Here is a 26,640-nt window from a genome sequence, read left to right on the forward strand (position 1 = left end):
ATCTGTTCAGGAAGAGTAACTATTGAAGAGGTTTGGGACAACTATGTCCTCGTACATCCTGGCCCAAGAATCCAGTATAAATGTGCATGCATTTACTTGGAAGCTTTATACATCAGCTACTTAAGTGAAGGTACCAGATGATAAAAAAAAGAAATGAAGAAATATTTTTTTAAAAAACTCCCCCTGAGCAATATAAATTTTGTAAGCACTGAGCACAAAGGTTACTGACTGTGCTTTACCCCAATGTCTGACAAAGATTAAGTATTACAAAACAGCCTCTCACATGTTTACCCTTTCTCAAGTGTTAGTATTGTGTGAAAGTGATTAAGCAATAAAGTTCTGTTCTTAGTATTATTCGATCTCCAGTATGCTTAAAGTCATAACACAATTTTCAGTGTAACCTTTTTAATGAAAAGCTAATAGTGAGAAGGAAAAGGGGGAAACCTGCCTGAGTCTCACGCAAAGAGATTTGGAAACTGATCTGAAAAACTTGGAGAAAGTCACATGAGAAAAGCTGTAGAGGGTCAGGATGCAGGGGAACTAATAACTTGCACATATCCTCATGTGGCTCCAAAGATGAGCTGGTGAAATAAGATTAGATTTTGATATTAGACACCTGATATATCCTCTGTGCTTTGAACATGTAATGCATGGTCGCTGCTGGAGAAACTTGCCTTCTGCTAGCTCAGTGGAGCGGCAATAATGTTGATGTTAAAGGCTGCAGGAGCCTGGGAAGGAGCTCTGAGCTGCAGCCAGAACTACAGTGTACAGTACAAGTTTCCAAAACCACACACCAAACTCTGACCCGATGTTAAAAACGCCACAAACTCATTGGCTCTTGCTTTGGCCCACATTGTGCTCGACTTTATGTCATGGGTGTGTGAAAGTCTGAAGTTTGATCCAGTCACATGCAATCTTGGGAGTCGTTTGTGGCATTTCACATGCAAGGAATTCACTTGGATAGTCACATATTCTCTTATTCTCATTTTCTTTCTCCTTTGAGTATTGAATTCATACACTGCGCATAAAGAGAAATGTGGAAAAAATATAGTTTTGATCACAAAAATTTGTTTGCTAAAGCTTTATTTATATGGCTGTAATTTTCTAATTTATTTCCTAACAGTTACCAAGACTTTTCTTGGAAACCAGTTGTGTCATTTGGTACAAATTTCTGGGAAAATAATAATGTCTTTAGGAGAAATGCTTCATTTAAACCTGGGCAAATATTCCTCTTTTTTTCACTTATTATTGGAAACTTATGCTGTGTCTGCGCATTACCGTGTGTCTGTCCTTACACTGTTTTTTTTTTTTTTTTTTCTATGTTTAGCCAACCAGCTTTAAATAGCCCTCAAGGTTTGCTAGTAAACAGCTAAACAGCTTCTATTAGTACCAGCTGGGATGGTGGCTTAGTGGAACCATTTAAGCAGTTAATAAGGATCGTTCAGAAATTATCTGGATGACAAGAAATACTATTTTATTTTAACTGGCATTAAAATGAGATTATTTTAGCTGTCTTGCCAAGACTTAGGAACTTTGATATCACTCTCAAGTATATAAGAAAAAGAATAAGCAAATTTAAGGAGAGTGGGTAAGCCTATTGATTATAGTAATTACTGTGTTTGAGTAGATTCTTGGGGCCCCTCATCAAATGAAAGAGCAGAGACTTAGCTAGTACTTGCATACACAATACAATTTATCCACTGTTAATCCAAACCCTCTCTGGCTGTTTTGTATAGGTGTGTAAAGCGTTGAACTCAGTGCCCTAAATGCATTCTTAGTATTGTTGACGTCTGTGCTTTTGTGTACCACAGATGCTATTATGTCACTTCCCTCCCTCTCTCTCAGTATTCAGTTAATTGTGCACTCCCAGGACACTGAAGTTAAGAAAGAGCCGCTCTGTGTGTTCGGGTGTGTGGATGTATGTGTGTGTGTATCAAATAAGAATTAAGCCCATTTAGTGTTTTGAGGGTTTGGGGTCAGATTTCCTTCATGTCACCACCAAGATCGATGGAAGTGACCTCTGACTGCTGCAATTTGTATATAAACACAGTTCTGGCCAATCACAACATCTCGTGGGATGGTGCCAACCAATGAGAACCCCTGGAAGCATCATGCTCTGTGGCACTCCTATCTTTTGTCCGTCAGGATTAGTGCCATGGCAACGCTGGTCGCCTGGGAGGTGAGTTTCCCAGAGCAGCAGGACAAGCACAGAAGCAGGCCGCTTGAGTCCAAGTCTTAACTTCCTCTCTGGCCAAATGGAAAGCTGGACTGAAGCAGTGTGTATGTGCGTGCGTGTCATTCTGTAAGTCCAAAACTTCCACCAAGACTGCCAACTCTAATGAGGTGCCAATTTGAGCCACAAGCTCAAAGTGTGTTTTGTCTGTGTGGGTGAGTAGGTGGGTTGATGAGGGGCTGTCCTTGTGTGTTCTCTTCTCTGTGGAGCTCTCTGTAGAAAAGTCACCCCACTCTCATTCTCTTGGACTACATTAGCCAGAAGGGCGGAGGGCCAGGCAGCTGAAATCACCGCTGCTGATGAAGCATGTGACTCCAGACCGAGGCCCCTTTGTTTGGATGGTTACAGCCAACACACAGTCCTGGAAATGCAGCGTGACAAGGGAATAGACGAGCATGGGAATGAATGGACGGCAGTAATAATTAAAACCTGATTATCCGTTTTGTGATTGCTGAGAGGAAACATCTGCAAGGGTCTGAGAGTTACAGCCCTTTGGCAAATAAGATGTTGACCACAAATGTGATCAGAAATGGGGTGAAAATCCAAAGGCGTTTACATTTTTTGAATGAATCCTCCATGCAGTTGTTTTTATTGTTAGTAAACGAATTCACGATGCTTTCACAGTATTCACAGGGTGCACACACACCCAACCGCTTCTATTTGATATTGAATTAGCTGAATTGGCAGTAATTCTACGCAGCTGTGAAGAGTGAGTGAAGTGTGAGCGCTGAAGCTAGTGTAAGTGAGATACAGTTGCAAACCTTTATGCTGACTTGATTACAGTAAATCTGCTGTAGAGTGAGTGAACTGGACCCCGCAATTAAAATTAAAACTACTGCATGTAGAGAAGGAGGTAATTGAATGATTAGTGCATTAAAAAAAATGATTATAAATGTGACCAAAAATATGGATTTATTTTCTCATTGGTTATGACAGCTGGGTAAGAATAAAATATGTGCAAAGGTGAGAAGTGAAAACAATGCCCTGTATTCTGCTGTGTTGTTTTCGTGTATGTATGTAATTGAGGTTTCTAACTCAGAAACCCTCACATTCTTGGATTGCAAGGGCATACGAGTCATATGGCACAAATTACATAGTGGAAAGCTCAGCTGTCAGGCAATGTAAAGGCCTACAATGGGATCATCATGGCCAAGATTTGCCCAGCAGACTGTCCAGAATCTTTCATTGGACAGTAGCCAATCATGTTTTTCTGTGTAACTTAAGCCAAGTTCATGCTGCTTGTTCTGGCTAAGACTGCTGGATGTGAGCCAGGATAAACCAAACAACCGATGTTCGCTTAGTGTCTCTCAAACAAGATTTGCTTCATACAATACTCAATAAGGAGGCCAACACTGCGGAGTCTCTCTATATACTGTAAATACAGTATATATGCTCAGCCAATGTTTTAGGAACAGCTGTTCAAATTAATACAATAATGGAATCGACCAATCACAAGGCAGCAAAACAATGCATTTAGACATGTAGACATATTCAAGACGATCTGCTGGAGTTCAAACTGAGCATCAGTATGGGGAAGAGAGGTGATTTAAGTGACTTTGAGCATGTTGATTTGAAACAGGTATTTCACAAACTGCTGATGTGCTGAAATTTCCCCAAACAGCCATCTCTAGGGTTTACAGAGAATGGTCTGAAAAAAAGAAATATCCAGTGAGGCCTGTTCTCTTGGTGAAAATGTTTTTGTAAATCCTTGAGGTCAAAGGAGAATGGCCATACTACTTTGCGCTGATGGGAAGGTAGTAAAAGTAACTCAAATAACTATTGGTTACAAAAAAGGTATGCAGAAGAGCAGCTCTGAAGGCACAGCATATCCAACCTTGAAGGAGATGCGCTCAAGCAGCAGAAGACCACACTAAGTACCACTCCTGAAGCTACAGTTCGCACAGACCCACCAAACGTGAAAAGGAGAAGGCTGAAAATTGCTGCTCATCAATTTGATAAGCCTCGATTCCTGCTGTGACATTCAGAAGGTAGGGTCAGAATTGGTTGTACAACATGAAATTATGGCTGTACCCTTCCTTGAATCACTATGGTGATATAACAGTGTGCAGGATGTTTTCTTGCCACTACACTTTTAATATGCCGATCTCAACTATTGTTCCTGACTATATCCAGTCCTTTATGACACGGCTATCCAACTCCAGTCCTCGAGAGCTACTGTCCTGCAGCTTTTAGATGCATCCCTACTCCAACACAGCTGAATCAAATGATTGGATTACCTCTTCAGCATGTCATCAAGTTTGGCAAAGGCCTGGTAAAAAACCACTCATTTGATTCAGGTGTGTCAGAACAAGGATGCATCTAAAAGCTGCAGGACAGTAGCTCTCGGGGACGGGAGTTGGACACCCCTGCTTTATAACAACTCTGATGACTTATTCCGAAAGATACTACAGCATGTGAGAAAGCTCAAATATCTGTACCACAAAGAAATATGGTCCTTCTGAAGCCAAAGGTGGGTCCAACCCAGTGCTTGCAAGGTTTATCTAATAAAGTGACCAGTGAGTGTGTGTATATTGTTAGAAATAAACTGGTATGAATACCAACAAATAAAAGAAGCAACAGACAGAGGCAGAAAGACAGGAAGGGATCATCATTTAGAGTCAAACCCTTTTGGTTGGAAGATGAAGACTCTTTGTTAATTGTTACAAGATGGCTGGGTAATTGTCATGGTGAAAGGGATGGTGGATGGTTGCCCATGTATTTACAAAGACATTTAATGAGCAAACTGGTAAACAGATGACTGATCAGATGTGAATCAGCATGGTAAATGAAAGGAGTTGACAGCATAAGAAAGAGAAACCAGATTTAATTGTTCCATGTAATCTACAAAAGATGTCCAAAAGCTCTATATTACAAATAGAAGACAGAGAGAAAGTAAGTTATTTTTGAACTGGAAAAAGAATAACGGTAGAAACTAAAGAGGAAAAAAGTTTGGTCTCTTCACAAAATTCTGACCTTTAAATACACAGTTTTACAAAAAGTGATTAAACCAAGCCACAGCAGCTTAGCTGATTGGGAGGCATCTCTCTATCAAAATAAAAACCCTTTGTTGCATCATCTTTCAAAAGCAAACAGATTTGACTGTCAAATACAGATAGCACAACTGACTGCAAATATTCAATATGATGGTAAAAATCAGACAGCACACACTGACACATAGCACCCTTTCCCTCCTCTCCTACACTAGATTATGTCATGCCAAGACTGCCTTAACCTTGAAACAGACAAATGAAGAGACTGTTTGTTAACTTTTAAGGCCTTAGATCCTGGTTGTTAAATTGCTTGACACCCATACAAATATATTTTCACAATCCAGTAAACTGTGATGATATATTGTCTGTGAAAGGATGATATCTCATCACTAATTATGCATATTTAGTGAACTGTCATACACAGAAAATGACTGTGAGCCCAGGAAAAGCACACTAAGCTGGTTTGCTAGCATTGCTATTTTCTCCATGTGCAAATCACTCATCGAGTCAGAGAGATCTAAGCTTGCGTCCTACCAGATGTTTACAGTGCTTAACCAATTATATGCATAGTTTGGTCGAAATTGCCAAACCAAAGTCTCTGGTTTGGGTCCTCTGTATGTCTTCCTTTCTTTGAACTTAAAGGGTGAAAGAGAGTCAGTGCCTAAAGCGAGCACAGTCTAAACTAAATCGATTTATTATTAAATTTATTGGACTTCTTATGATTTATTTTATACTTTTTTTCAAGTACTTGTTATTTTATGGATTTTAAAATATAAATATAGTAATATGATATCCTATATTACGCCCTGCATTAGAATCATACCTGTGTCGAACTTCAAAATGATACACCTTACTAATAATGTCTGTCTTTGTTTCATTACACATTAATAAAACAAAGATTATGACCCAATAATACAGGGTGGGCCATTTATATGGATACACTGTAATAAAATGGGAATGTTTGGTGATATTAAAGTCCTGTTTGTGGCACATTAGTATATGTGAGGGGGCAAACTCCTCAACATGGGTGGTTACCATGGTGGCCATTTAGAAGTCGGCCATCTTGGATACGACTTTTGTTTTTTCAATAGGAAGAGGGCCATGTGGCACATCAAACTTATTGGTAATGTCACAAGAAAAACAATGGTGTGCTTGGTTTCAACATAACTTTATTCTTTCACGAGTTATTTACAAGCTTATCTTTGTTCACAGCCATTGACATGTCGAAGAGGTTAACACGTGAGGAGCAGATCGAAATTGTGTTGATATCTGGTGAACGCAGTAACCAGGTCACCCTACGAGACCACCCATCTCCCATGCTACAGTTAGCAAACTGCTTGCTAAGTTTCGTGAAAGTGGTTCAGTGTTGGATTTGCCAAAATTTGGACGCAAGAAAACTGTCACTAATGAAGAAACATCAGTGGCTGTCCTAGCTTCATTCAGCAAGAGCCCACAGCGTAGCACTCGCCACATGTCACTGGAGAGTGGCATTAGTCGAACATCCCTTCGGCAGATATTAGCTACTCACAAATGGCACCCTTACAAACTCCAGCTACTGCAGCATCTCAACAAGGATGACCCAGATCAGCGCACAGAATTTGCAGAATAGGCAAAACAAAAATTGGAACAGGACCCTCAGTTCACGCAGAAGATTTTGTTCAGTGATGAGGCAAACTTTTATGTGAATGGTGAAGTTAACAAACAAAACCACCGCTATTGGTCCGACACTAACCCACATTGGATGGATCCCTCCAAGACTGTTGGAACAACAAAAGTGAGGGTTTGGTGTGGTATATGGGGTACAACGATAGTGGGTCCATTCTTCATCAATGGAAACCTCAAGGCCACTGGATATTTGAAATTGCTACATGATGATTTGTTTCCCTCTTTATGCACTGAAGCTGGCACGTTCCCTGAGTTTTTCCAGCAAGATGGTGCACCACCACATTATGGGTGCCAGGTCTGAGCATTCCTAGATGAACAGTTTCCTGGAAAGTGGATTGGTCGTCGTGGGCCAGTTGAATGGCCCCCAAGGTCTCCCGATCTGATCCCCTTAGACTTTTATCTTTGGGGTCATCTGAAGGCAATTGTCTATGGTGTGAAGCTACGAGATGTGCAGCACCTGAAACTACGGGTACTGGATGCCTGTGCTGGCAGAAGAGGGTGAAGAGTGGGAGAAGAGGGTTGCACTGACAATCCAACACAATGGGCAGCACATTGAACACATTTTATAAGTGGTCAGAAACTTGTAAATAACTCATGAAAGAATAAAGTTATGTTGAAACCAAGCACACCATTGTTTTTCTTGTGACATTACCAATAAGTTTGATGTGTCACATGGCCCTCTTCCTATTGAAAAAACAAAAGTCGTATCCAAGATGGCCGACTTCTAAATGGCCACCATGGTCACCACCCATCTTGAGGAGTTTGCCCCCTCACGTATACTAATGTGTCACAAACAGGACTTTAATATCACCAACCATTCCCGTGTTATTACAGTGTATCCATATAAATGGCCCACCCTGTATAATGCATACTTTTGTACAATTAAGTAGGAATGTAACCCGAGCCAAAATATAGTAACAGGTCAAAAGGCTAGTTTTGCAAAGCCATGCCACTTTTCATGTAAAATCATCTGTATGAGGGCACTTGAGCCTGAAAATCTAACTGTATTCTTGAACTCTTTGATACACCATTTAGAAAACCTGGAATTGTGCTTGGTCTTTTCCATCGACAGTATAAATAAAGGACATAGCCACCATGACATCAACAGGTTGGCAGCAGACCATTTGAACTGAACTAGCAACCAACTTTGACAGGAGGGCTCAAGTCACTTTGCTATTCCAAAAAAGAAATAAATAATGGATTTTCACTGCACGCTTACAACCATCCACACACAGTACATTCGCAGTGAAATGTAGTCACAGTTTTCTCTCTTAGATTGCAGAGGCAAAGCAGAAGACAAACGGGAGAGATTGGTCTGGAACCTTGAAACCCGTCCATGACGCCAACGTTAGACACTTCAGCATTCTGAAGCTTCAGTGTATTCATTTCGCTGCCACCATGTTGCGTTTTCCAGCTAGAGGTTAATTTATACGAATCAGAGGATTGAGTGATAATTCATCAGGATAACTAACTTGGTTAGCAATCTGTATTCAAAGACTGTGCAGGTGCAATGCAGTCATATTGAGTAAGTCAATGTGAGTAGGACTACTAAATGACTAGAATTTCACTCACCAAAGCTGTAGCTTGCACTTCTCAGGCTGCACATCCAGTATAATATAACCAGCAACTTGACCGGGTTTTTTTTATAGATTCATTTTTCATTAATATTTTTAATCCTGCTGTAGGTACATACAGTTAACATGACACAGTGCTAGGTTCTAAACATCTACAGCAGTACTACTAATCAATATAACACTGATGGGGATTTTTTTTTACACAATTTGCCAATAATACAGTTTCATATGTAAAGAGCTGTTTTCAGCATTTTATTACTTCTTTTACTAAAGACACGGCTCTAAAAGAAACACTCCCCATCCCTACTTATATGATAGTAAATATTTAGTAACGTACCAAATATTTATTTAACTATAGAAGCAACAAATTTTACAATTCCTCAGCCAGGAATGAGTGCAGAAAGGTCAAGGTGTCCAGGAATAGTGCTGCAAGCTGCAAGAGGCTGTCAGCATATGTAAAAGAATAAAATATAGTAAAAACCTTTTTCTTTTTTTGTTTAACTAACAAAAAATTGTGTGTTTTAATCTTGCCCAATTTGCCATGTTAAACAGTGGAGGAAATGTGAGGTTAAGACTGTAAATATGCTTTGTAATACTGTTAAATTGAACATTTTAACATCAGACTTTGTGGATCTGATCCATTTTAGAGCCAGCCTTTAGTGCAGAGGACATCAAACTGATTTTACATAATGGACCAAACTGGCTTTTCTGTCTGTGTAAAGAACACTACACATTTAATCCCTTTAGATATCTCAAAATAACAAGAAAGAAGTGTCATTTTACCAGCATCTCTCAGTTTTTCTACATGCTATTGAAAAAGTGCGATGGTAATCTCCAAAAAGTTGATTCTGTTCATCTGGACGTAGCGTAGCGTCATCCAAGTGACTTCTTCAGTCTCAGCTGACTGCAGGTTTCCCCAGTCTTATAAACAGTACATTTGCATAATGACTGAACCCAGCCCACTGAAGGAACAATGGGCTGGGAGGTCAGTTCCTTAATCTTACAGTTTTTTCTGATGGCTTAAGCACATTTTTTGTAACTATTGGCTATTTTTGCAAAACTCTACACACAAATAAGGAAACTCTTCACCCAATTAGCAAAACATTGTAGTTTTCTTGTAAAAGCGAATAACCCTTGCTTAACTCTCCACACCTTTGTAAAAATGGTATTTTGGTATCCAACAGTTAACACAAGCCATCACATTAATAAGCACACATTGCACCAACTACACACTGATGGTATGAATGAAAAACACATCTGGCTTTTGCTTTCTCTGTGCACAAGGTAGGCCATGTCAGATTGAGCTCATACTGTTGTCATAGGTCCATAAACATAGACGGATCCAAACTTCAAGTACTGGTGTTTATTCACACACAACAAAACAAACACAAGTGTTTATTTCCAAGTCAAAACAAAATAGTAATTTCACTGAGGAAAAAAAGAAATCAGTCTACATCGTGTCGTCTCTCTGGGTCCGGTCACAAAGTTTTGTCTACATCACATGCAATGTCCTCTAGTCCAAGCACTGGGGAAAATATCTTCTGGAATTTTACATCTATGGTATTGTTGTGTTTCTCATTGGCATATGGCAGTGCTACAAATCTTAGTGCAAAGTGACTGTACTAACCGACTCTCATTTCAAAATGTCCTTATGATGCTTGCTACAGTGTAGCGGCTCAAGTTAGGTTGAACCCGTTGGCCAGCTTCCCTCAGGGTCACTCCATGGATGATTACATGGTCCACTATTATAGCTCTGATGTCATCAGCAATTCTATTTCTTACTCTTCTTACCCTTCCTCTCCCCCCTCCTCGTCCTCCTCTTGCTCCTCCTTGTCCTTGTCGTCCTCTTTGTCCTATTTCTTCACCTCCACATCCTCTTCCTCGGCCTCCTCTACTTCTCACCCTTCCTGCTCCCTCCATTGTACTCCACACACAGAGCTTAGCTGTATTATAGTGCTTAGGCTGATTGCAAAGTGAACTAATTATCTAAAAAAGTTTTCACATGTGACAGTGTGCCAGACAGTTGGCAAAATAGTGTAAATAATGGCCATAAATGTGTATAATTTTGCTAGAAGTGCGTTGATCATTTGGAAATTGAGTGTAAAGCAGTGAGTTGTGTTTACAGTTCTGCAAAAAGAGTGCCGTGCAGTGGATTGTAGCTACAGGTTTTCAAAGTGTGTTACAAAATGGCAAACTGAGTGCAAAGCAGTGTTTGTGCTTTTAGTTTTGCAAACTCAGTGAGTGGTTTTGCTATAAGTATTAATAGTTTTAGAAATTGTGCTATAAGAATCACAGTTAGGGTTTAAGCATTCAGAAAAAACTGTAATTATGCAAATTCTCATGACCATTGATCAACAACCACTGACCAAAACCCACTGATCAAAGACCACTGATCAATGGCCATGAGTACCATTCACAGAGAGTTGGGGAATGGCTGCAATCACAGCATTGTAAGATGGCGAAAGATGTACCCTTAGGCCCCCTCCTCGATTCAGAGATGGTCTTTCCCTTTTCACGTAAATGGCCTCCTTGACTCCACGCTCAAACCAGTGTTCCTCCCTGTCCAAGATGTGTATTGAAAGAGTGTCCACTGGCCTGTAGGTGTGAATAGACTGCAGAGTCCTGGCCTGACGAGGTAGCTGTTCTGTGTTGTGCCATCCGCTTCGCCAGAGGTTGTTTGGTTTCCCCGATGTATAAATCCTGGCAATCCTCCTGGCACTTAACAGCGTACACTATGTTACTCTGTTTGTGTCGGGGGACCCGATCCTTGGGGTAGACCAGTTTTTGGCGCAGCGTGTTTTGGGGTTTAAAAGCCACAGAGCCCCGGTGTTTAGAAAAAATGCATCTCAACTGCTCTGATACTCCTGACACATATGGGATCACTAGAGGTTTTCGCTTGGGCAGCGGTTGTCCTTCTCCGTCCCAAAGCTCACGCTGAACCCTGGATTACAGACTCTGTTCGTGCTCTCAGGCGCACCTGTAGGTGTGCTGAGAGAAAATGGAAAAAGGACAAGCTGCACATTTCTTTTAATATCCTCAGAGACTCTCTTTCAACCTATCAGAAAGCCGTTAAAGAGGCCAAGTCCTCCTACATATCAAACCTGGTTAGCAGTAGTGTCCATAAACCTCAGACTCTGTTTCGTGTTTTAAATTCCATTGTAAATCCTTACACATCCACCAGCCTCACACCTTCTGCCACCCTCTGTAATGACTTTCTAAAGTTCTTTGTAAACAAGATTTCCTCCCTGCAGTCTGTCATTCCATCTTCACCTTCCAATCCCTGTGTTTTGTCTTTGTGCCATTCTGCCTTTAATCAGTTCGAACCAATCTCTCTCTCTCAGCTGCATGAAATAGTCTGCAAGGTTAAGACTACCAACTGTTCCACCGATGCTATCCCCTCTCGGCTTCTGAAGCAGGTTCTGGACTCAGTCGGACCTTTCCTTCTGGTCCTGATCAATGCCTGCCTCAGTTCTGGTTGTTTTCCAACACCCTTCAAGCACGCTGTTGTTCAACCTCTCCTTAAAAAGCCTAATCTAGATCCATCCCTACTCTCTAACTATAGGCCCATTTCCAACCTCCCTTTTCTGTCTAAAGTACTGGAACGAGCCGCCCTCACGCAGCTCCAGCTATTTCTTGACAATAACAATCTCTATGAGAAGTTCCGCCCTTCTGAGAGTTTTTAATGATTTGCTTTTAACTGTTGACTCTGGTTGTGCTGCTGTCTTAGTAACCCTGGACCTGACAGCAGCCTTCGACACTGTTGATCACAACATACTGCTATCCCGCCTTCAACATTGTGTCGGTTTAAAGGGCACTGTCTTAAAGTTTTTCCAGTCCTATTTGAATAATAGGAGTTTTTCTGTTCACCTTGGTGAACTGTCATCTCCCAGAGCTCCTTTAACCTGTGGCGTACCTCAGGGGTCCATACTAGGCCCCCTGTTGTTTATTCTGTACTTGCTCCCTCTGGGCGATGTGCTCCGTAAACATAATGTGTCCTTCCACATCTTTGCCGATGATATTCAGATCTACCTCCCTCTGAGGTTGAACTGCAATGTTTCTTTGCAGCCGCTACTCTCCTGCTTGTCTGACATTAAGACTTGGATGACTCTTAACTTCTTACACCTTAATGAAAGCAAAACTGAAGTCATTGTGTTTGGGCTTCCTAAAGATCCCAACTTCTCTCTTGACTTTTTGGGACCCCTAACCTCCGATTGCACTTCTTCCATTAAGAGTCTTGGTGTTATTTTTGACAATGCTTTTAAACTTGATAAACAAATCAGCTCTGTAGTTAAGGGATCTTTTTATCATTTGCGGATTTTAGCCAAAGTCAAGTCTTACCTTTGCAGGAACGATCTAGAAAGAGTGGTCCATGCTTTTATTACTTCACGGCTAGACTACTGCAATTCCCTCTATGCTGGCCTAGATCGTTCCTGTCTACATCGCCTTCAACTGGTGCAGAACGCTGCCGCTCGCCTGTTGACCGGTTCAAAAAAAAGAGACCACATCACTCCGGTTCTCTGCTCTCTCCACTGGCTCCCAGTTGCCTTTAGGATTGATTTTAAAATCTTATTGCTGGCTTTTAAGGTTTTAAATGGCACTGCACCTTCTTACCTGTCAGAACTCCTTAGTACTTATCGCCCCAGGAGATCTTTGAGGTCAGCCGACCTGATGCTTTTAGATGTTCCCAGGTATAAATTAAAGACAAAGGGAAAGAGGGCGTTTGCTGTGGCTGCACCCAGACTGTGGAACAGTTTACCTCCTCACGTCAGACTCTCCAAAAGCCTAGAAACTTTTAAAACCGCTCTTAAAACTCACCTCTTTTCATTGGCTTTTAGAAAGGTTTAATTTATTTGTTTTATATATTTTTATTTTATTTTTATCAGCGAGGTGTTATTACGAAATTGTGTTCTATTGTATTTTATCTGTATTTACTGTACAGCACTTTGGTCAGCCTTGGTTGTTTTTAAATGTGCTCTATAAATAAACTTGACTTGACTTGACTTGACTCCTGGATTGGCTGGAGCTTTCTTTAGGTGCCTTTCCAGCTTTGACAAACGTCCAGCTGGGATAACCACATTTACTCAGGGCCTTCTTGATGTGCTGCTGTTCTGCCTCCCTGGCCGCTGTGTCAGTGGGGATGGTGTTCGCTCTGTGTTGTACCGTCCTAATGACACCCAGTTTGTGCTCCAGTGGATGATGAGAGTCAAACTTTAAATACTGATCCGTATGTGTAGGTTTACGGTACACATCAGCTTTTAGATGTCCCCCATATTGATGGAAATCTCACATTCCAAGAAGGCTAACCTGCCACTTTTCATATCCTCCCTGGTGAATTTGATGTGCCGGTCCACCGAGTTAATGTGATCCGTGAATTGTGGTACATCCTGAGATTTTATTTTAACCCAGGTGTCATGAATTTGCATAATTATGTTTAAGGAACTGACCTCCCAGCCCATTGTTCCTTCAGTGGGCTGGTTTCAGTCATTATGCAAATATACTGTTTATAAGACTGGAGAAACCTGCAGTCAGCTGAGACTGAAGAAGTCACTTGGATGAGTGACGAAACGTTTCTCCCACAAAACGTTACGTCCAGATGAACAGAATCAACTTTTTGGAGATTTACTTTCCTGGATGATTGAGAATGCATCAAGACTGAGATGGTAAATGTAAGAAATCTGTCAGCACAAATCTTTGGGCTTAAACTGTAAGAAACAAATGTGTAAAATTACAGAAAATATTTCTGTCAGCATATTTCCCAGTCTGTGTTGTAATTAAAGAATAGTTTGATAATTTAGAGAAAATGACCATGAGTTTGCTTTTTATCAGCAGATAAAGCTGTAATATTTATCAAAATAAAGTTAAAAAGTCCAAAATCTATACCCTTCTTCACATTTTCCAACTCTTCAGTGGGCCAGATTGGACTCTTTGCTGGGTGAGTGTTCTAGTGGCACTTTGTCAAACTTCAGTTTTTTGCCCCATTTCCATGTTGGCTTCATGTTTTGTTTTGTTTTGCTTTGTTGTTGTTTTTTTTTGGGGGGGGGGGGGGGGGCAGAAGTTACCTTTTGCACTTTTCCCCAACCAAATGTACCCATTTTACATGTTAATAGTCATATTACAATACTTTTTACAGTACTGCAGCATGACCAGATCTTAATGAAAGCATTCACGCTGACAGGATGTTTTTCTATTTAGGTACAGAGGCCAAGTTAATGTTATTAGTAACACCTGAGTAAAAATGGCTTCTGTGACGCCCTGTGTAAAGTTTCGGTTAAGACACTTTTACTTGCTGCTTGTACAGAAAATAAATCAATCCGCCAGCAGCCAGGACACAGTAGTCTACTTGGCTCTTCTTCCGACATGTTTTTGTGTGTTAATACCTGTCTCAAGAGTTAAGACGGAAAGCTTTCATTAAATCTTCCCTCCGGCACAAACTCGACCATATTCAGACAGGTTGACATTTATAAGTTTATGCACTTTATCCGCCTGCTTCACCCCGAACCGCTGCTAGCACGCACACACTTGAGTTGATGACGTCAGTCGCTCGTGGTCTGGTTTATGGAAACATCATAAGCAAACACGCCCGACATGAACTATGTTTCGTGTCTGTTTTAATCGTTATGTCCCGTAGAGGCACGAAACACTTGGGGGGGGGGGGGGGGGGGGGGGAGTTATAAATAGTAAATAAACACGATGAGCGAATAACCCTGCGTAACCATGGCAACTGTGTTTGTTGCCATTAGAGTGCAAAGACACGACCTGTAGGGCTTTTTAGCTGTTATTTTAGCTAACAAATAGTCGGAAAAAACACGTTAATTTAATTGAAAACGACTTTGTAAAAGCTTGTAGCTGTTACATAATGGACTCAAATTCGTTGTATTATTCTTTGGAGCTCGTTGCTGGTAGTGGACATATTTTAACCCTCGAGCAAAGAACCGCCCTGGAGTCTTCCTTAGTGCTCCTGAAGAAAAACTACAAGTTCAGTCGAGTGTTGTTTTGGGGTAAAATATTAGGAATTAATGGGGTTTATTTTATTGCTCAGGGGAGAGGAGAAGATGAGATGAAAGACAAAAAGAACCTGTATAGGTAAGACATCCGCTTCAAGTGTCTTTTTTATTTTATTTTTAATTTTAGCCACTGTACATTTATTTAAGATCGTGAGATATACCATTGGGCTGCTATTTTGTGGTGTTAACTCCAGCTTGAACTGCATGGACTGGTTCCTACTTCCCCCTGCCTCAGACGCTATGATAGAGGAAGTGTCCAAAGCTACAAAGGGTCGCTTCATGGGAGACCCGTCATTTGTGTATGAACATCAAGAGATCCACAGGCAAGGAAAGGGAAATGAGCCTGTAAATGAGAAGGCAGTGGTAAGTGTGATCAGTGCTGTTTAGTAAGACAGCGAATTGAATTACAGGATGAAGTGTTTTCCTGTTCCATTCAGTGTTACTGCAGTGTTCGATGATGCAATGAATTCAAACAAGAATCTACATGCAACCAAACTGAACACAATGTAAAAAAAACAAGACAAATGTTTGATTTAGTTTTCTTCTTCTTTTTCTGGCTTATATTGGTTACAGATAACAGTAACTGAGGAAAAAAGACTGGCAGTGTCCGTTCATCAGATCGATGCAGAAGTGTCTGTGGTGCCTCGTGGTGCCTTCATCAAGAGTCCACGTGGTCTTGTCCAGCTCAACCGCAGCTTCTGTGGTAAATATGTATATACTGTGGGGGAAATAACAATTTGATCCCCTTGCTTCACTTCACTTACAAAGAAATGAACAGTCTCTTAATGATCTGAAGGCAGTTGGGAGGACCACGGTCATCAAGAACAGCATTGGTAACGCACTGTAATGGATTGAAACCTTGCAGCACCCATAATGTTCCCCTAGTCAAGAAGGCACATGAAAGGCTTGTCTTAAGTTTGCCAGCCAACAAACTTTTGGCTACTAAAACAAGTGCATTGTTTCTGTTATTCCTTTTCATGTTACCTTTGGGCCAACATGATGGTGAACGTTGATGTCATACAAAATGACATGTTATTGCATTTATCAACAACAAATACAGTATTTTGTTGTATCTTTTGTAAAACATGGGCAAGATTGTGTGATTTTTTTTTTTTCTTCAGGTCTGTCTGAGGCAGAAGCAAGGAAGCTTGACAATTTCCTTCACTTCAGACAATCAAAAAATAAGAAGAAATCTGCCCTGGACATGGGTGATTGGAACCCAGCAATGGACTATCTGGATGCACTCAGTGATGACATTCCGAAAGGTGACACTACAGAGCTTAATCTGTCCTGAACACACAGTCACATTTTTTTCATTGCATAAATTCAACAGTGCAGGTCCTAAGATTTGTTTTTAACAAGTATTTCATTTTCTGCTAATTGCTCTTATTTTATAACTGATCTCAGCAGAATTGGGCGGTGATTTGACGTTAACATGTGTTCCATTTCCTGTGCTACATTACAAGGGGTGATTTTCACAGAAAACGCTTGTGGTGATTCAGCTGTTTGAAAACCATAAGGGTCTTCTTCCAAGTGGAAACAAATTGCATAATTTTACCAGTAAAACGGTGGTTCAAGTGAGGCTACCAATAAACACAAACCTCTAAAACCGTCTGACATTAACATACCAGCCACATGGGAAGGATTTTTGGGAATATATGCTTAGAAGAATTTCCCTGTGTCTACTTACCCAGAGTTTATATGCTTTGGTCTGACACTCAGGCTTTTTGGATTTGGAATATCTGGGCTTTGAGTACAGGATTTGGTGCACATTAATTTGATTTTGGCCTTCTACCATAAACAATTCCTGAGGGGAGAGAGGAAAATGAGAACCAGGAGAGAAACCAGTAAAATAGGACCACCAACCAAACTGATGTTGCATGATTAATGGAATTTTCTCACATTTGGATGGGAGTCAAACTCAAACTATAATATCATCTACAGACTACTACCATCTATCATTATGTGGCAATGTAGCAGAAAGCATGACATGATAATCCTGGCTGCACATTATTGGGGAAAAAAACTATCACACATAGCAGGAAAACATCAACAGTGAACACTGTGCAAAGAATAATGTGAAAGCAGACATGCAAAGTCATGTCTGCGAGGTTAGCGACTGGATATGCTCCAGACCAGAGTGAATGTAAAGAGTAAGTGTCTGGATTTAACAGGGTGTGTGAGGGAGAGAGAGAAAAAAAGGTTTAGCACCCTTAACCAAACATGCAGCAGATGTCTGACAGAGAGCTTCCACATGTGTACAAGTCGGTGTGTGTTCTTTGTGTTGATGCGGATGTCAGCTGCATCATGTCTAAAGCAGACAGCACACAGCTGTTTCAGTGCCACGCTCACTGCAGCGGATTGCATGTTCCTGCCTGAAAGGATAAAGAGTTAACATTTCTTAACGGGACACTAGGGGAAAAACAGGATCATGTATCTCCACCAAAAGACAGGTGCTTTCCTCTGAGACCCAAAGCTGGGCTCTCCCCCTTTTCCTTAACCATCCCTCAAACCGCTTCCAGCTCCTGATTTAAGTTTGTTTCGCCTTCTGCTACGCACATTACATACTGTTGACGTGGGTTTTTTTACTTTTAGTTGCATCATATTTTGAAATCAAATCCAGAAACAGGAAAGTTGCAACTTTTTTTTTTTTTAAATATTGGCCTTTAAACTCTTTTATGTAATCACGTTTTCATAGTAGCAGGTCCAATTAAATCATTGTTTTAATTCCCTAGGTTCTTGGCGTTCATGGTCACACCCCGAACATACTTGGCAAACGGGTTAGACTATAGACATCAAAAGCACAAAAGCGTGATTCATTGGTGTATCCTCTGGCTGAATAGTGTAAGATTTCCAAAGATTAGTGTTTAGCCTTTATTTCAGCTCAGCTTCACGGTTCTGTTGGAGAACATAATTTAGCAGCGTCCTGCTTTTCCTATTAACTGTTTACAAGTCTTGTGTGTTTGTGTCTAGGATCTTGGAGTCTTCAGTTTGAGTTCGCAAGAAAAGTGTGCGTGCTTCGCAGTCTGCTGTGGTTCGGCCTGACCTTCTACCACGTGCCAATGACACCACAGCATGGATACATCTATATAGGTGACGGGACCAAGAATTTGGACCTTCCTTTCATGCTATAAAAGCTTTTTTTCAAGCTGCATACTCTCAGTAATTCACAAAACCAAAATCTGCTAAGATCTTGTTGTATTATAAAACAAATAAAACTAGGTTGGTACAGTCAGTTTAGTGTCTACAGACTTTTTGTTGTGTTTACTTCCAATTCACAAAGGCCGTGCCTACACAGTAAACACATGTTGAGAGGCAGAGTAAACACACATATTTTATTTTCACATCTGTGTTGCATTGAGTATACACAGTCACCATACCACCTACTTTGAAACTGTAACACTGATCAGGTTGTTGCTTGCATTAAGTTGTCAGCAGGTTTCCTTCAAGAGTTTCTTTTTTTTTTCTTTCTTTTTTTTGAAAAGCAACAGCCAGAATAGATGGTGTCGGGTGGGTCTGAGTGTGATTCATTAAAAGAGTGACTCAGCTTAATAAACAAAAGTTAGAATAAACACAGATGGATGAAGCTTTTAGGAATTGTTTCCTCCCTTCTCAGAACTGTATGACAACGGTCAAGGTTAGCAGTCAGGGATCTGGTGGTTTCATCCCTGAATAAATGGGTCCACCCACTTTCCTCCAGTTGTACCAATCTTTCAGGCTTTTGGTCCTTCAGTGTTTTATGTACAAGGGCTTGACACCATAACGCACATTGTTCTTTAGTATTGGGTGGCCAACAGGCATACGCTTCTTACACCACTTCAGTCCAGTTTTATAGATGGGTTTCACTGAGTCAATGGACCAGCGAGTCAGGTATCTGTACAACAAACAGAGGTGCAGGGGAATTATTAACAGCACTGCGCTGGATACAAATGCTGAAAAAAAAGCATACGCAGACATAGATACATGCGTCACCTGTTAAGTTTGGGCTTGGGTCTCTTTGGGACATGGTCTTCTGGAAGTTTGGGTTTATGGTCAGGAAGCAGACCTTGAACACACAAAATAACAAGATGCATTTATTAACTTAAATTTCTCAGTACTTGTATTAAAAAAAATAAATACTGTTACAAACTCTCAAAAGACAGTTATAAAAGACAATGTACTGATGACACATTAAGATTTACTTCTCACTGTCATTACAGTCACCAAATTACTGCTCAGTTTTCATTTAATGTAATGTTACAGCTGACAGTGTTTATCGTCTGCGTAGTAGATGATAAACACGTGAAGCAGACAAATTCAGGTTGTTCTAAAATGAATAAAAGACTTGAGGAACAAGCAAGAACAAGTTTACAACCCTACTATCATGTCTTGGTCCAGGTTGCACAATTATTTGCCTTTAGGCAGTGTCAAATTCAAACCTTTCATAACAAGCTGTGATGCTTTGTAAAATGAAGGTATAAACAGAACTCAAAAGTTAAAATTATTTGTGCTTGATTTTGAAAAGTACAAAGAAAATGCAGTGTACTGCCAAAAGTATTCGCTTGTTTGCTTTTACACGCATATGAACTCAAGGATATCTGATTCTTAATCCATAGGCGTTAATATGACGTCAGCCTAACCTTTGCGGCTATAACAGCTTCAAATCTTCTCGGAAGGCTTTCCACAAGGTTTAAGAGCGTTTATGGGAATTTTTGGGCATTTCTTCCAGAAGCACATTTGTGAGGTCAAACACTGATGTTTCACGACCAGGCCTGACTCACAGTCTCCACTCTAATCCCAAAGGTGTTCTGTCGGGTGAGGTGACTCTGCGCAGGCCAGTCAAGTTCTTCCACACTAAACTCACTCATCCATTTCTTTTTGGACCTTGCTTTGTACACTGGTGAGTAGTCATGTTGGACCAGAAGGGGTCAAACCCAAACTGATCCCACAAAGAAAGAAAGAAAGTGTACTTTATTGATCCCCGTGGGGAAATTCCTCTCTGCATTTAACCCATTCACTCAGTGAAGCAGTGGGCAGCAATTGGGCGCCCGGGGAGCAGTGTGTAGGGATGGTACCTTGCTCAGGGGTACCTCAGGGTAGCTGTTCAGGGGAATCGAACCCCCGACCTTCCGATCACGGGGCCACCACTCCACCTACTGAGCTATCCCTGCCCCGTTGGGGAGTGAAATTGTCCAAAATGTCTTGGGATGCTGAAACATCAAGAGTTTCTCTCACTGGAACTAAGGGTGCAAGCCCAACTCCTAAAAAAAAAAACAACTCCCACACCATAATCCTCCCTCCACCAAACTTTACACTTGGCACAATGCAGTCACACAAGTACTGGTTTCATGACAAACACCAAACCCAGACTCATCCATCGGATTGCCAGACAGCATGGTGATTTAAGGCTTGGATGCAGCTGCTCGGCCATGAAAACGCACTCCATGAACCTCTCTACACACTGTTCTTGAGCTTATCTGAAGGCCACATGAAGCTTGGAGGTCTGTAGTGAGTACTCTGCAGAAAGTTGATTTGACCTCAGTGCAGTAAGTGCCTTAGCATCCCATAACCCCACTCTAATTTTACATGGCCTATCAGTTCATATCTGATTTTCTGTCGTTCCAAATCACTTCTACTTTATTGTAATAATACTAACTGTGAAATATTTAGCAGAGAGGAAATTTCATGACCAGACTTGTTTTTAAAACAACTCATCCACCTGAATACTGGAGTTAAGGACACAGTTGCATTTGTTGACACAGGCAGCTAGAGCCATCAGTGTCTGCTAGGCTCTCCCTCCAATAACAGGACTCACTGAACTGCATCTCTCTGCCGTCTTTTAATGGAATTACCAACAAATATTATATAGTAATGCATGTTGCTAGTATTCATCCATATAAGATAACTGATAGCCCTGAAAAATAGTGGGTTGTATCACAATGACTATATCAATGTTTTATATTAAAACAGGAAAAATGTTGGAAGGGTCCAACAGGTGGAATTTCTCACTCATTAGGAATTCATTAGATTCATTAGCAACAAGTCAGCATGATGACTGGGTATTAACAAAATGCACATAAATCTTTAGCAGAAAGACTTAGAGGGGTTTCAAAATTGTGTACTCAGGTGAAATCTCTCAAAGCAAGAGAAAAAGCCAAGAATTAACTATGCTGTGATCTTCTGACCCCTCGTGCGTGTTTAATGCAGCAGAAATACTCTGACAGGCTCAGGAAAAGTATGAAAATCATGATCAGTGTACAGTTTGTTCCCTTGCCGTGCTTAAAAAACGACTGACTGCCAAACACTAAATTCTTTTGTTTCTTGTGACCTGTTTTGCAAGTGCTGCATTACTGCACCAACATTATAATCAATTCATTCCTGTCTGGCCTCTTAAAATGTCTATATATAACTGCTATGTTACATTTGTTACAATTTGCTGCCCTCTTGGCTACATCTGTTTTGAAAAAGACCATTTTTATTGTCAAACATTTTTACCTTGCTAAATAAAGGACACATAAAAGTCACTCCGCTGAACCCAAGCTAATTAAAAATAGACTCAGACAAAGTGGCTATTAACCTTTGTATTTATTTTATCTGAGTAAACTAAATAACCCACTTACAGGTGGAAAGAAAGTACAAGGAGGCTTCATGATATATGACACGTGTCTAGAGCTGTGGAGGTGCTACTGATGGGTAACTTAAAAACTTAAAGCGCAACAGCAGGACTTCCACTGACCTGCTCTGTGAGCCATCTGTACACAAATGGCAATCTTGCGGTGCTCTTCTGGACAGAGACCAGTGACTCTCCTGGGCAACATCCCTCCATCTGACCTGATGAACTGACTGAGCAACAAGACATCCTGGGAAGGGAAAATACAAAAAAGAAAGAGAAAATCAGGCTAATACAGTAATATTAATAATAATGTCACTAATAACAGTGAAAGTATTTACTGTGTAGTTGTATTTGTTCTGCAGATTCCATCTGTAGATTGGACACTTGGCTGTGGGATTTGGAGGCTGTGCTCCGACTGGAACTTCCAGAATGTGTCCTTCAATCTAACATAAAAATAAGAGATATGACAGTTACTTTATCAGAATCAAAGCATTTTTATTATACTAATAGCATTTGCTATTTATTTACAAGTGCGGAATAATACTCCTCAACTCCAACATGGTCTCTCACTGCTGGTTACAGAGTTTATTACGTATTTATATTAGGCCTTATTAAAATACATCAAAATGTTTTGTGTAATTATCCAAAACGATGATTCAAAAAAAGTTTTGCAATTATTTAACTTCACAACAATAAAATTTTGAATGGTTCTGAGCTTTACTTACATTTGTTGTTTTACCATCTTGCTTCTCCACCACTGCAACAGACATTATGAAACATCAGACTTTACATTAAATTTTAATTTGGCAGTTGAATTTCACTAATTCATGTATTAAATGTTGTTTTATTCCAAAGTAGGATGCTCTGAGGCTGGAGCCCAGCAGTCATGGGGTGAGAGGTCCTAGTACACCCTGGACAGTCTGTCGCAGGGCTAACACCAAGATACAGACCACCAATCACAATCATTGTGAGGTGACAGTGCCAACTACTGCATAGTGGAAACAAAAGTGGTTTCCACACTGACATTGTAATTGACAATAAAAATCCTAGATTCAAGTTTTACTAGTCTGTAATTGTAGATATAAACAGTGCTTTTTCATTTTAGTCAACAATCAATATTACTCGTTCAACTACTAACTCCAAAACTATCAACAGAATTGATCTTTCAAACTATTTTCATTAACTGTTAAAGCTATTCCTGTAGCTTTAACACATCTGGTTAAAGCTACAGAAATCTGCATTTCTTGATTCTAATGTGAGAACAGATGACTACAACTTCTTACAATGCAATATTAAAATCTTTACATTACTAGTTTCAAAGTAATATTTTACTCTGTTTGATCCGTCTTGGGTCTACCAAATTCAAACTAGATATCTATAATTTCCTTTAATTCCGAAAATGAAAGAAGTTCATTCATTTTAACTATCATAAAGTTAGTTGTTAAAGATGAACAACTAATCTTTATATTAATGCATATTATATAATATTTATGCACGTGCTGAATTGTTGAGATTGTTTTGATGAATGTAGTACCTGTATTAGAATATGCTGTTAGGCTTGTTTTTGATTTTGGTAAAATGTGGATTTTTCAACGCAATCTTACTGACATTTTAAAATTATTTTAATGGGTTCTATAACTTTGTTAGAAAGCTGAAAAAAGAAGCTCCTTAAAGGTTTCAGAAGTTCTTGCAGTACATAAGGCATAAGCCTCAGGAAAGTTAACTGAAAAGTCAACACCTTCAGACGCTGCCGACTGACGTTTCACGCAGATGTGGTCGTCATCATTTAACTAATGTATTGTCTCTTTATTGGAAAACACAACAGGAGAATAGCGTGTCCTATAAGTGATAGGAAATGAAAAACATGCGGTGTATTTAGCAAAACATGCTAGTTATCCCACCGACAGGCTAAAGCTGTAACGTTTGCACACATGTCTCACCTTGACGAATCCCCCTTTTCTGGATAGTTAAAGAAGTAAGCTGAGGAACACTTATCGTCCTTAAAGAACTCAAGTTGGTGCTTCTGGATTCAAGTTTTAAGCCCGCAAATGAGGTCCAGAGAGACCTGAACACACTGCGGGCTGCCATGTTTAATTCTTGACTTTCTCCTTCGTTCCTTCCTGTCTTCTTCTTCTTCTTCTCCTACATTTTAATGGCGGTTCCTTCCTGTCTGTTATTCTCGCGAGAATAAAAGAGCGACACCGATGGCGAAAACCGCTTATTACATCTAAGAGGGACAAAAAAAAGGGGGGGAATCCCACAGGTTACACAACTACAGAAATATCATTGTACATTTTTGTTCCCATGTTCGTGTATGACATTTGTTTGTTTTAGTTGTTTTAATAACTGACTTTAAAAAAGCTTTATATGTTGTTACTTTTGGATAACCTTGTTATTTTTTTAATAAGCGACTTTTATAAAAGAGCTTTATATCCAAAAGTAAATAAATTTTCAAGTCCAATGAGATTAATTCCTAGATTTATGAACCTTCATGAAATGTAAGCCTATAGCCTCAAAGGATGACAAAACGCAATCTGAGATTGAAATCTAACTAATAGATTAACCCACAAACAACACAGCAGCAGAATATCAGGCAAAATTAAACACAAGAGAAAAATCAATAAAGACATGCCACGCTGATATGTATGCAATTTATCTAATACACAGGAGAAAACCAGCAAAACGGGGCAGCGTGCTTCAGAGATTTTTTTTTAAACCCAGAGAGAGATCTAGTATAACAGTACAAGTCAATTGCCTTCAAGGAAGATTTAAACTCAATGTCCTAGAGGAAGGACAAATAACGCCTAGTCTAAACCACAGCATGTGTTTTTGGATCCTCTCAATGCTTTTATCCTTTTGATGTTGTTTTTTAGATTTTAGAGATAGGGTCATCTCTATCCAAGCCGTACTCATCAGATGTAGAAGTATGAGAGACACCAACACAAGTATTGTACAGAACATGCCAAACATTTTGAGCAGAAAGCAAAAGATACAGGTAGACTCTTTGGGGACAGATAAAGAGGAAGATAAAGTATCTGATGTTTGATAACGTTAGCATCTGAACACTATGCCATTGTCCACTTTCTTTCTTTCTTTCTTTCTTTCTTTCTTTCTTTCTTTCTTTCTTTCTTTCTTTCTTTCTTTCTTTCTTTCTTTCTTTCTTTCTTTGCTGTTTTCTAAGCATTTAGACTCTCTGCTCTAGGCTTTATCTGTTTAAAAAAACCTTGACCTTGATGAAACCCTTAACTGCTCCTACATCATGAGATAAGTTAAAAAAAAAACTTTCCTCAGGGTAAGTTCTAGCTTTCAAGCCAAGCTAGTAATAAGTGTTACATAAAAAAAAATCTGCTGCTTAAATGCACGTTTTCTCTAATAAAATGGTTTGTTTTTTTTTATTATCATTATTATTTAATTATTGGTTTTTTTTAGAGAGGTCAAAATAACCCAACAAATGGCCTGTATTTGTATAGCGCTTAGTCCCAAAGGACCCCGAAGCACATTACACTACATTCAGTCATCCACCCATTCACACACTGGCGATGGCAAACTAAGTTGTAGCCACAGCTGCCCTGGGGCGCACTGACAGAGGCGAGGCTGCCGGACACTGGCGTCACTAGGCCCTCTGACCACCACCAGTAGGCAACGGGTGAAGTGTCTTGCCCAAGGACACAACGACCGAGACTGTCCGAGCCGGGGCTCAAACCGGCAAACCTTCCAATTACAAGACGAACTGCCAACTCTTGAGCCACGATCACCCCGTAATGACAAACTACACTAGCTAGAGTGGCTAATGAGGTACTTTTGGTATTAGTTCTGACCACTAGAAGTCAAGTCCTTGGTTGAACAATTCAAGCATATGTCGCCTTTCTGATAACTCAGAAGAACGATGTTGAGTGTGCAAATTTAAAAAAAGCAAAGAACAACTGGTGAAAGGTACACTACCAGTCAAAAGTTTGAACACACCTCATTTAATGTTTTTTTTTTATTATTATTATTTTTACTACTTCCTATGTTATAGGTACATACTGAAGACATCAAATATATGAAGCAAGATACACTCAACAAAAATATAAACGCAACACCTTTGTTACTGCTCCCATTCCCCATGGGATGGACGTAGAGACCTAAAATTCATTCCAGATACACAATATAACCATCCCTCCCAAACAGTGGTCACAAATCAGTCCAAATGTGTGGTAGTGGGCACATCTGCTATATTGAGATAATCCATCCCACCTCACAGGTGTGCCACATCAGGATGCTGATCTGACATCATGAGTAGTGCACAGGTGTACCTCAGACTGCCCACAACAAAAGGCCAACCTGGAATGTGCAGTTTTTTGCGCTATTGGGGGTCTGGGGACCCAGAACCGGTCAGTATCTGGTGTGACCACCATTTGCCTCATGCAGTGCAACACATCGTCGCATGGAGTCTATCAGATTGTCAATTGTGGCCTGTGGAATGTTGGTCCACTCCACTTCAATGGCTGTGCGAGGTTGTTGGATATTCGTGGGAACTGGTACACGCTGTCGTATACGCCGGTCAAGCACATCTCGAACATGCTCAATGGGTGACATGTCC

At 40.2% G+C, this 26,640-nt stretch overlaps 2 protein-coding genes across 2 annotated transcripts; one reads left to right on the forward strand and one right to left on the reverse strand.

The window, feature by feature from the left end:
• The first annotated feature begins 15,186 nt into the window (after window positions 1-15,186).
• On the forward strand, window positions 15,187-18,950 carry rsph9 (radial spoke head component 9). Its single transcript, XM_080883685.1, has 5 exons — window positions 15,187-15,545; window positions 15,661-15,829; window positions 16,040-16,169; window positions 16,588-16,731; window positions 18,440-18,950. The coding sequence occupies exons 1-5, from the start codon at window positions 15,319-15,321 to the stop codon at window positions 18,598-18,600; spliced, it is 831 nt and encodes a 276-aa protein (XP_080739811.1). The 5' UTR covers window positions 15,187-15,318; the 3' UTR covers window positions 18,601-18,950.
• Window positions 18,788-24,207, reverse strand: mrps18a (mitochondrial ribosomal protein S18A). The gene is made up of 6 exons (XM_080883686.1): window positions 23,999-24,207; window positions 22,784-22,815; window positions 22,397-22,501; window positions 22,182-22,305; window positions 19,439-19,511; window positions 18,788-19,340 (listed from the first exon to the last, which is right to left on the reverse strand). The coding sequence occupies exons 1-6, from the start codon at window positions 24,144-24,146 to the stop codon at window positions 19,196-19,198; spliced, it is 627 nt and encodes a 208-aa protein (XP_080739812.1). The 5' UTR covers window positions 24,147-24,207; the 3' UTR covers window positions 18,788-19,195.
• Between the last annotated feature and the right edge of the window lie 2,433 nt (window positions 24,208-26,640).

The sequence above is a fragment of the Rhamphochromis sp. 'chilingali' genome (assembly GCF_963969265.1).
Source record: "Rhamphochromis sp. 'chilingali' genome assembly, chromosome: 5".
NCBI lineage: Eukaryota > Metazoa > Chordata > Actinopteri > Cichliformes > Cichlidae > Rhamphochromis > Rhamphochromis sp. 'chilingali'.

What these genes read in the sequence shown, in the direction of transcription:
- mrps18a (XM_080883686.1), bottom strand. Translation starts at nt 24,146, where the DNA reads ATGGCAGCCCGCAGTGTGTTCAGGTCTCTCTGGACCTCATTTGCGGGC. An exon ending in AAGATGGTAAAACAACAAAT is followed by an intron (nt 22,502 to 22,783) that starts GTAAGTAAAGCT and finishes TTTTTATGTTAG; the next exon opens with ATTGAAGGACACATTCTGGA. An exon ending in ACAGATGGCTCACAGAGCAG is followed by an intron (nt 19,512 to 22,181) that starts GTCAGTGGAAGT and finishes TGTGTGTTCAAG; the next exon opens with GTCTGCTTCCTGACCATAAA.
- rsph9 (XM_080883685.1), top strand. Translation starts at nt 15,319, where the DNA reads ATGGACTCAAATTCGTTGTATTATTCTTTGGAGCTCGTTGCTGGTAGT. An exon ending in GACAAAAAGAACCTGTATAG is followed by an intron (nt 15,546 to 15,660) that starts GTAAGACATCCG and finishes TGTTAACTCCAG; the next exon opens with CTTGAACTGCATGGACTGGT. An exon ending in CTGTAAATGAGAAGGCAGTG is followed by an intron (nt 15,830 to 16,039) that starts GTAAGTGTGATC and finishes TATTGGTTACAG; the next exon opens with ATAACAGTAACTGAGGAAAA.